An 11,454-nucleotide genomic window follows, 5' to 3' on the forward strand; every position below is an offset into this window, starting at 1 on the left:
ACTGTTATTGCGCACAACTTAAACTCAAGTAAAAGGAGAGTATCTTTGGAAGTTTTGTTCTACAATAATTGTCTATGATAACAGCAGGAATAGCTAGTAAACAAGGACAAGAGAACAAAAACTCTCAAGGGTATATGCCTCTTGATCAAAGGGTAATAACACTGATATTTGTTACTATTTATTTGTAGAACTGACCACTATGTTGCCAAATCATGCACCATAATATGAAGAAATCTTCACTACATGCCAAGTCTCTATAGCTTAATCCCCACACAACCCAAACAACAGAAGTCTCAGAACTATTTGCTATCAACTGAATTCTATCTTATTGTCATAAAAGCAAATTTTATATTTTCAAGTAGTCAACTGTAGGAATAGGTTTCACACAAATTGCCACTCTATGTATGAGAACAAAGAAAGAAGAAACATAACCATTTAAGTAAGAGAAAACCTTCAACGGTAGAAGCAACCTGAGTTAGATAACATCTTTAAGCAAAGACAAAATACATTGTATCACCAGTGCAGTTTCAAGTAACACTAGTCATCTGCATTGTAAGAATGTAAATGTAAGTGTTAAATAACCACTACATAGACTGTAGTAATTCAACCAGTCATCGGATCTCTTGCGACCGAACTGGTGGTGTTATAACAGGATTACTTTTTCTTTGAGTGATTCTTAGAAGCTGATATTTAATCATATGGTCAGTGCTGTCAGTTTTCTCTTAGTCTACCACAATATTAACCCGGAATTTCTTATTTATCTGAAACCCAAGATGCATTTGGAAACCCCGGAGAACCATTACTGCTGTCACAGATTGTTGCTGTGTTGTGCCCATTTGCCTCGTGTTTCCCTGCCTCAGTTGACCCCTCACAGGTACTGCTGTTTGGAGCATTATCTGTATGCCTATCACCAGTCTCATTACCATCAGAATCAGTGAAAGAGCCTTTATTTCTAGCGTAGGTGCTGTAACCATTCCCCTGATTCCCATTTTGAGAAGTATGACCCTGAGAATTACTAGTTGATGGCAAAAAAGGAGCGCAGTAGGCTGAAGCACCCCACGAACTAGAAGCCCCATAACTTGCATCTAAATTATAGAAAAGACCATACCCATGATTCTGGCTGCTCCACTGGTTTATTGTGACACCGGGCAAGCTGCTAGCATAACCAATGCTGGCCAAAGATGGATTCGCATATACTCCAGCTGCCCCACCGTAGCAAGTATAAATCTCACAACCATAGCCATAATTATAGGGATTGTAACCAACAAAAGTAGGCTGCGGAAACCTAATGGGACCAGAAGAACCATAACCCAAGTAACCTCCACGACCACCATTGCCAGCAGGATTTGCTTCTTTAGGCAGGGCGCGTTTTACCTCCACTAGCTTATTTTTCAGTTCATGAAAATTTTTATGAAGAACTTTGTCAACAACATCTTCTGTGTCAAAGGTGATAAAACCAAATCCTCGAGGGCGACCAGTGCTTGGGTCATACATTATTACTTTATCTTTCACACTACCGTAATTTTGGAAGTACTGCCGAAACTCTTCTTCAGTAAGGGAAGAAGGTAGCCCACCCACAAATATTTTTCTAGTTCGGACATTCCGTTCAGGTTCTGTTTCTATATCTTCACCAGCATAAGGAAGTTGCGATCTCAAGCTCTGCTGCTGTTCTCTTGGTAAAGCCCTCTTAGTGTCCACCTGAACAGCAAAACTGGAGATTAAAGTGAAAACAAATAGACAAGTAAACAGACATTTGGTCAGCAAGAAACTCAGATGTCATTTAGTTGAAGCCAAGCTACAACGTTGCATCTACCAGCAGAATTGTTTGTCAAGTTTAAACACTGATGAGAACCTTCAGAACAAGGAAAAGATTCATATGACTCAATCGCGCCCACTAGAATATCATGTCTTTGAATGACTTCAGCTCAGATAAACATATTCAATACTATAGAACAAGAAAATCTAACATATTACTCCTTTACATCTCTCCTCTGGTAAAAGTTTTCCAAATGAGTAACTTAACATGGACTATTTTACTAAAAGATGAAAAGCATATGAAATAGAATCCTTAATTCTCTAAGGAAGTTTGTCCTCACCAACCTTCTACTAATTTCCACGCAATCCAGATAAAACAAGCTGAATATTTCTTCCCTCCCCCTCCCACTCTCCTTCATAAATGTGACCTTCTGTACTAACGCATTGCACCGCTTTTAATCAAATAATCTAAAAGTAAAAATTACAAGTAAAAAGATTGATAGATGAGCTAAGCAAGGGAAAACGAAGTAAAAGACGAACAAGAGTGCCTAAATCCCCCTTTACATTTTCAGAATGCCACACTCCTCTAGTTCCACAAACAGGAACAGGACTGTGATTCATCATATCCATTTTAGAAATTGGACAAAAAGGCAGGATTCAGAAATTTTAGACAGTGTATTCTAATATACACGTTTTTAAAAATTCTTTTGCATGTATATAAACGGGGTAATTTCACGGATGGAAATTTAACTTTTATTTTATTGCTTCAAAGTCACTGAACTATTTTGAACAAAAATTTAGTCAACTTTGGCCAAGTACCACAGTAAATCATTAAGCTATATTTTTATAACAAAAATATCACTCAACTTTGCCCAAATATCACATAAAGGCGAAACTAACCCATATAAACGGTTCAAGCAGAAACTAGAAGGCGTACACTACACATAACACATGCTGATGCAACTAATGACACGATTCCAAAACTGCATTAAAGGAAGAGCTAAAAAATTCGAAAGCATCAGAGAAGAAAACTCAATCGTGATCAATCTTGAAACATACGAAAACTCAACGGGGTTACGCCTACAAGATTGATCAAAACAAACCAACACCATAAAAAAAATAGCAGCGGTTTCAAAATTTATAATTAACAGGTTTAGAGCTAAAGTAGTGTCTATTATATGTACACATCCAAGATCATAAATTTCATACCAAACGGCCATCAATGTTGTGTTTGTCCTGAAGAATGGTATCAATAACAGAAGGATCAGAGAAGACAACAAAAGCAAAGCGTCTAGACAAGCCAGTGTATCTATCACGCATGATCGTGGCATGTTTAATTTCTCCATAATTGCTAAAATAGTCTCTTAGCTTCTCCTCCGTTGTTTCCCATCTTAACCCTCCTACAAATAGCTTCCCTTCATCTGATTCCATAATTCTGACAACAAAAACAAAAAGAAGAATTCTCTCCTCTGCTATAATAATAATAATAATAATAATAATAATAATGCAGTTTACGTAAATATAGTAACTAAAAGTAGAAAGAGAGGGACAGAGCAATTATATGGAAGCATGCCTAGGGTTTGGGGACAGTGACCCAATCTCAATCGGAAAAGGGGATCAAACCAAATCTTCAACACAATTTCCTGATTTAGGGCAGATTTCGAATCAACCTCCAAAATCCTATTCCGACTGAAACTGAAACACGAAATAACCTTTAACCTTTATTTATTTGATCCTTAAAATAAATCACTTCCAAGTCATGAATTGTGAAAATATATTATATACATCCGCTATTTTTTATATATATATATATATATATATATATATATATATATATATATATATATCTATATATATTTTGAAAACGACTATACTATACTGTATAGTTTTTCTTAGATAAATAACCCCAAACCAATATCTCTTCTCTTTTTATTTTACTTTTTAATTTTTTATAAATGTACTTATTATTTTATAGTTCGCCACACGTATAAAGGCCAATTAAAATGTAAAAATATCACTTATAATTCCAAGTATTCTCTCTCTCCCTCTCTCTCAGCGACAGTAACCCAAACCCAACCTCCAACGGTCATCTTTTGTCGGAATCCTACCGCCGCCGCCGCCGACAACCAGGTAAGATTTCCGACCACCCGTCACCTCTCTCTCTCCCTCTCTCTTATACCACTCACTTCTCTCCCTTCTTTCTTTCCTCCTCCTTCGTTCTCGCCTCCTCTCCACCCCTAACCTACACTGTAGTTGTCTTCTCCAGCGACTGTTATCCCGTCGGTGACATATATTCCGACGGATGCAGTCCCCTCCCTTCTATTGTCCCTTCCCCGTCTGCTCCTCTCCCTTTATTTTCTTCTTTTTTTCCTCTTCTTTGTACTTGTGTGTTAGACTATTTGGTCATTACTCCCCCCACCCCCACTATTTTTTCCCCTTCTTTTCTCTTATTTGTCTCTTCTTTGCTTTTGTTAGGACTTCACCAGTGGTAGTGGGGGTAGCCCCTTTTTTGGTTCTTGGATTTTTTGTGTGTCTTTCAGGTATTATGTGGTGGCTATTGGAGACGAGCGAGGAGCGCGCGTGCAAACATAGGAGAGCTGCTAGGGCGAGTAGCATTAAGGGGCGGTGGAAAATTGGACGTGAACACGCTAGGTGCCGCAACAACATCATGTACACCAAGACAATTTTTGGGTTCTATTCCTGGGAGTTGGTACCTTCCGCTTTCCTGTTTTCTCTTCCTTGTGTTAGTTGAATTGGTTCCTTTTTAGTTCGCATTAGTTTAAATCATGCAATTAGCGTACGTGTAGTTACAATTTGTTTTCTCCTAGTCTGATCGTTTTGCCTATTGTGTGTTAGTGATTCTCTTTAGTCTGTTGTAGGTATAGTGGCTGTAGTCTGGGATGGTAGAGTAAGGTCATGTCCTTGTGGAGGCCAGGGGTAGGGCTAGGGACATGGGGTGGGACGCGAGGCAAGAGAGGTAAGGGGCAACAAAGAGCTTATAGGTTGAGAATTGAGTCATGGAATATAGGTACATTGACGGGTAAGTCTATAGAGCTGGCGAAGATCCACCAGAAGAGGAAGGTCAATATAACGTGTGTCCAGGATACTAGGTGGATATGATTGAAGGCGAGAGATGCTGTCGTGCCCCCTTTTTCCTCGTGGAATCGGGTTTATGACATTTGGAGGGACAATTCATTTCTTTTAGGAATTGGGTTTGATTTGAAGAGTCGCCACCTAATGATTAGGGTGCATTAAGACACCAAGAGGGTTTGATTTGAGTAACCAGAGATTGGGTAAGGGCTTGAAATTATTCCAAGGGGAAGGTGTTAGGCACCCCTCAGAATCCACTAGTGTGGTTTCCGGCTAGACAATTATTGTGAGTTTAGGGTACAATTAACATGTAGACAGATAAAGCTCAAATAGGAGGGGATATAAAGGTTTGAAAATAGACAAAGTTTAAAAGAGCAATTTGAGGAAGCGGATTCTAAAATGAAAATGTTAAAGAAATAAGAGTAAAGGAAAGGAGGGGGGGGGGTCCTAGCTTTACTAAAAATATGGATCACCCTACACAGCGTCCGGTAATCACTCCTCAATGACGGGCTACACGTGACGTTATCGCGTGGTCATCATATCCATATCTACCCTTCCCACCCCGTTAAGGTATTTAAAGCGCAGGTTGGTCTCGTTTACTTATTGCATGCTATTACCCGTCCTAATCCTATTAGTCCCTGAGGCATTTAGGATTAATAATCCTAAAGGAAGAGATATTGAGCTTATTTGTAGTTTCAAAGGTAAAAACTCTAAGGCGACATACAAAACACGTATTGCAAGTTGAGGGAAAGCACATAACAAGCAGAGGCTCAGATATACCTCCTCGAACAAAGAAGCACGTAATCAGCATGACTTACACATACTGTTTAGGTCTGATTATTATAGATGAAGAAGGATGGTTACTGAGGCAGTTTTAGTTTATTACATAACTCAGATAAGAAGTCCGAATCAGGCCTGCCTGCTGGTTGTAATAATTAACAGAAATAGATTCAGCTTATAATTTTACCCTAAGGCTTGCCTAAGCGTTGGACAAGGATCTTATAGGCTTGCTTTCTACGCGTTGTTGATTTTGAACCTTGTAGACATGGTGTAAAAATGCAGAAAACCTTATTGGAATAGTCTCTAAATGCATTAGACTGGTTTTAATCCTACAAACATGGTATCTAGTTAGCAGAATTTTGCTAAGGCCTATGCGCATGGTATCTAGGTGTAATTCAATACGCAAAATTGAACAATCCTATAGGCATGATTTCTACATGTATTTGAATATGCAAAATTCAAAATACCTATAAACATGATTTCTATATGAGAATTGGATATTTAGAACGACCTATAGGCATGATATATATACGCATTTGAGTATGCAGAATTCAAAATACCTATAGACATGGTATCTATGTGAGAATTGGGATATGCAAAATTCAAAATGACCTATAAGCATGATTTCTATATGCATTTGAATATGCAAAATTCAAAATACCTATGGTATCTACCCTTCGCATACATAGTTACCCACCCTTTTCACTAACCATCCCTAAGAGTTTATTACAAATTATTACATCCCGGAATAAAATAAGAATACATCAGAAAAATATAAATAAAAGTACAACTAGAGGGAGCCTGATTCTGACTTCCTCACTGAGTTATGAGGTAAACCAACTCCCAGAGATCATGATACAAAGCCTTTCTCCCATTTAAGTGTGTCAAAGTTCCCTAAGAGCCTCAATGGGACTCCGGGCAATGCTCACACCTAAATGTATTATTAGAACAGGGATAAGTGCAGTGTGGAAGGGCCAACCCTCAAGTGTCCAAGTTCAGAGGGAGGTCAAAGGGTCCCAAGGCAAGGCTCACAAGAGGGGGGATAACTTAAAGACTAAGAAAGTGTGCAAGTGAAGAATAGAATGCTAAAGGGGGGAAAAGAGAGGGAAACAACTACAAATAAGTACCCATAAGGGGTCCAGGGGAATAGGGAAATTGTGAAGAGCCTATTGCTTAGGCAAGGGCAGACTTTAGGCATGCCCAACAATGGAGAATGCTAGCATACCTATAAGTCTGCTAGAACACACATTATTAGAGGCTAGGATCCCAGAGGATCAAGTTTGATTCATGGAAAATAATTTGCAGTATTGCCGTGCCTCAAACCATAGCATGAACACATAGGGGTAGGGGTTTGGGATTCATAATAGAACAGGCAAAAAGAAATTTCAGCATTCTAGAGTAAGTGTTGAACTATACAGAAGCAGAAGGCAGACATACATGCAAAGGTAGTAAATAAACACATTGTTATGGTGCTGAAAACCTTAAATCAGGACATACCAGTTTTTAAAGAAGAAAATAGAGAAAAACACGCATCAGGACTTGCAAATAGGCCACAGTACAAGTAACAAGAAAAAATACTTTTGAGTATGGGTATAAGTTCAGAAAGACTATGAGTGTTGGTGTGTTTGTGTCAATGAAGAGCAGGTATTTATAGTGTGAAAACAGGCGGAAAGAAAGTAAGAAAATAATTAAGGAACTGGGTATCAATTAAAATCAATTAGTACGAGACTTCTTTTAATTAAGGAGTTTGAACTTAAATAGTAATGAACAAAATTATTTAAGGAAAGGGATCAAGTAAGCATCTTGTGCAAAGTAGACAATTGGGGGTAGATACATAGGAGTTTACTTAAGGGAAGAATTTTGAAATACACGAAATAAGGTAAAAATCAATTAGTACATAGTAAATCAAGGAGTCAGAGATTTGTAATTACTGGTCCATGAATAAACCAAGTCAGAAAAGCTAAGGAAAGTTTTCGACCAAGTAACAGGGAAATCAGCAAACAAGGAAAGAAATCAATCAGGCTTACACAAAGGAAGTCTGAAATTAATCAAAAATTGAAAGCCATTTTAGAGGGAAGTTCAGAACATATAAAGAGCACACAAGTATGCGAGGCTGAATTTAGGACAAAGAAAAACGTCATGCAATTGCAAAATCAGTAAGTAGTAGACTATAAGAACATGGTAGTCACATAGGCCAGTCTCAGTAACTCAGCAATGTAGAAGAGAGAGAGTATCAAATAGCATACAAAGGGTCCAGTAGAAAGAACTTAGAATAAAACCATAAAAGAAACAAAGGTCGAAACAAAGCTTTGGAAGCCTAATCGAGTAGTAGATGAGATAACTTCAGAAACTCGAAATAGGTTCAAAGAAGTTAGGGCTTTTTTTTTTGAAATCAAACAAGTTCAGAGATTTCAGAAAGGAACTGAGACCTTTAACATGCATCTTTCAGTAGAAGAAACTCATGAGAAACATAGTAAAAAAACAATATGCGAAACACAGTACAAGAACTCATAAGAACATAGTAGAAGAAACACATAGGAAGACACAATAGAAGAACTCGTAAGAACACACTAGGAGAGACACATAAAAATCACAGTAGAAGAAACTAATAAGAAATATAGTAGAAGAAACACACAAGAGAAAAGGAAAATCAGAGAAGCATCTAAATAACTTAACAAAAACCCTAAATCGGAAATATAAAGGTTTTGAAGGCATAGTTTGTTGAAAGAAATCTTGAGAAACCGTTTAAAAGTTTAGGGAAAATACGGATCTAGAACAGATCTAAAGAAATTAGAAGAACCTCAAAAGTTAGGGTTTCAGAAGAAACCAGATGGTGAGAAAGGCTTGGAGAGTAGTTGATCTGAGTAGGAGAAGTCGAGATCAGGCTCGAATAGCCATGGCTTGCCGGAGCAAGGCCGAAGGTGGCCATAGAACTCGAATCAAACAAGCTCTAGGCCAAGCTTATTCATGGGAAGGCCTTGAAACTTCAGTAACCAAACGTGTAGGAGTTATAGGAGGCCGATATAGGACTTCTATAGCCTTGGAAGCCATGGATTCCGGTGGTTTTATGGTGGAAATGGAGGGAGGCAGCTAGGGTTTCTGAGAGAGAATTTGGGAGAAGGGAAATCCGGAGGCGGCTACCGGTGAGAAAGGATTAGGGTTTGGGGGGTATTGGGAAATTAAAAAGGAAAGGGTGAGTATGAGCCATTGATCTAAATGATCAACGGCTGGGATTGAAAGGGGGATCCGGGTGGGTTATTAAGAGGATCGTGGGTCGGGTAAATTTAGGATTTGGTCCAGGTAATGGGATCTGAAATTGGGTTCAATTAGGGGTGCCCAATCTGGCCAAAATTGAAATACAAATGGGCTATCATTTAAATAGCCAATTTCCCTTTTTAAAAAAAATAGTAAAATAATTTCTAGAAATAATTTAAAGGTACTAAAATGATTAATAATATATAATTATAAAAATAAAAATAATAGAGTCAATTTTATAATTATAAACACAATTAAATCTTAAAATAGGCTAATATTGCAATTATATGCTATTTATCATTTAAAAATACTAAATAAATTTGTAAAATTATGCAAAAATTATTTTAGCTATATTTTAGTATAAATATAATAATCTAATAAGTGAATTGCCAAAATGACAATTTTGGGAATAATTATTGGGCTTTTCTTGATAAAATAGGGCAATAAATTAATCTAAAAATCTTTAAAAATTAATGAAAAATAAGAAACCCTTGGACATACTTATATATGCATACATATGCTATTTGAAAGGTAATTTGTATATAAAAATATACAGAGAAAAATTAGGTATCAACAGATGCAGACGAGTATAAGCTATGGTACTCTGGAGTCCTAGAGGGTAAGAATCATGTGGGTATTTTGGTAGATAGGGAACTTAGAGAGTCTGTGGTAGAGGTTAGACGGGTAAATGATATGTTAATGTCTATTAAGTTGGTGGTTGGAAAGTGCACCATAAATATTATTAGCGCTTATACACCGGAAGCGGGCTTGGAAGAGGAGGTTAAGAGGCGTTTCTGGGAAGGGTTGGATGAGATCGTGCATAATATTCCGCCTGCTAGAGGTTATTTATAGGAGGGAATTTCAATGGACATATTGGGTCGACTGCAGACGGTTATGGCGAGGTGCATGGCGACTTCGATTTTGGGGATAAGAACATAGGAGGTACTTCACAGTTGGATTTCGCTAAAGCATTTGAGCTGGTGATTGCGAACTCTATTTTTTCAAAGAGGGAGGAGTATTTGGTTACTTTTCAGAGTAAAGTGGCTGATGTCGCCCAAACTCACACCGCTAATTGGGATTATGAGGCGGTCGATGCAATTATAAATACCCAACGCGAGTCGGGGTCGATTCCATAGAGAGATTTATGTGGGATTAGGTATATACCCAGCCTAGTATATGATGTGCCCAAGATTGCACTTCCATATAATTGGTTGTTTCTTTCTACTTCTAATGATTATGCTAATGCTTGTAATTAAAAAGCTAAGAGACAATGTTTTTGGTATTGTTGTTTTTCAAGTTGATAAAAGATCTAGGGCCGTGACTTTCACCTAGGTGGTTACTTAACGGATTATAGGCTCTAGGGCAAGTTTGCTTGGTCGGGGTCGTAATAATGCAATTACCCACTCAATACCTCTCGGTAGCTAGAGTGATTTTGCCCAATTTGGCTTTCTCAAGTCCAAATGGATATTGCACAAAAGAAGTGATAAATGCTCAAGTCGGGTCTTACTATCTCTAGATTCAACCCTTTAATTGGGGCTATTAATTTCTTGAGTTCACCCCAATTCTTTGTTAGCCAAGTTTTCCTAGTCTTAATATTTCTTTCTCAAGTAGAGACTAAGTCAATTAGGCATGAATCAATATTTGCAACCATCAATTCTCAATTTCAAGCAAGAACTAGGCTAAATATCACTAACCCAATCACAAATAAGCCCTATATAAAACACCCATTAAGTACCCACACTAGGGTTGAGTCACAACCCTAACTAAAAATTTAGCTACTCATGAAAAATAAAGAAATTAAAGAAGAATCTAAGAGAAAAATCATAATAGATAATTAAGGGAAGAAAACCTAATGTTAAAATGTTAAACTATTACAAAGTTACTCAATACATTAAAGAAAAACGACTATCTATTCTCAGGTGCACAGAGCTTAACCTAAAAATGACAAAAAGATCTATTTATACCCAGCTAAAATTATCGAACAAAATTGCCCCTGCGGAGGTTATGCGACCGCACAATTCTGTGTACGGTCCGTATTTTGAAACCTGGTTTGACATGTTGGACTTCTGCGGCCGTACAATTCTGGGTTGCGACCGCACTTTTTCAACTTCTATGGACCGCACATTTATGAGTGTGTCCGCACTCTTGCTTCTGCGGCCGCACAATAATAGTGTGGTCTGCACCTGCTTGACCTTGGGCTTTGGCATGGGGGACTTCTGCGAACCGTACATTTCTGAGCGCGGCCGCACTCTTGATTCTGCGGCTGCACAATAATGGTGCGGTCCACACTTCTTCATGGTCTAAAATTCCATCTCTCTGAACCTCATCTTCTGTGGTCGAACATAATTATGTGGTCCACACTTTGCAAAGAAACTCTATTAGAGGCATCCTTATGTTCTACGGTCGCACTCATTATTATGCGGTCCGCATTTTGCCCTTTTTGCCTTGTTTTGGTCCTTGTCCAAAATTGCTCTTTCTTGAGTTGATTTTCATCTCTTTAGCTCATATTCCAACACTTTTGCAAGAAGCACATTTCATTAACTAATTGACACTTTTGTGTGGTCCGTAGATCTT

General features: G+C 38.0%; 1 protein-coding gene across 1 annotated transcript; it reads right to left on the minus strand.

Moving 5' to 3' along the window:
- Window positions 1-753: 753 nt before the first annotated feature.
- LOC104236258 (heterogeneous nuclear ribonucleoprotein 1-like) lies at window positions 754-3,186 on the minus strand. The gene is made up of 3 exons (XM_070157605.1): window positions 2,965-3,186; window positions 2,101-2,207; window positions 754-1,711 (listed from the first exon to the last, which is right to left on the minus strand). The coding sequence occupies exons 1-3, from the start codon at window positions 3,184-3,186 to the stop codon at window positions 754-756; spliced, it is 1,287 nt and encodes a 428-aa protein (XP_070013706.1).
- Window positions 3,187-11,454: the final 8,268 nt, after the last annotated feature.

Source organism: Nicotiana sylvestris, chromosome 9, assembly GCF_000393655.2.
Source record: "Nicotiana sylvestris chromosome 9, ASM39365v2, whole genome shotgun sequence".
Classification (NCBI taxonomy): domain Eukaryota; kingdom Viridiplantae; phylum Streptophyta; class Magnoliopsida; order Solanales; family Solanaceae; genus Nicotiana; species Nicotiana sylvestris.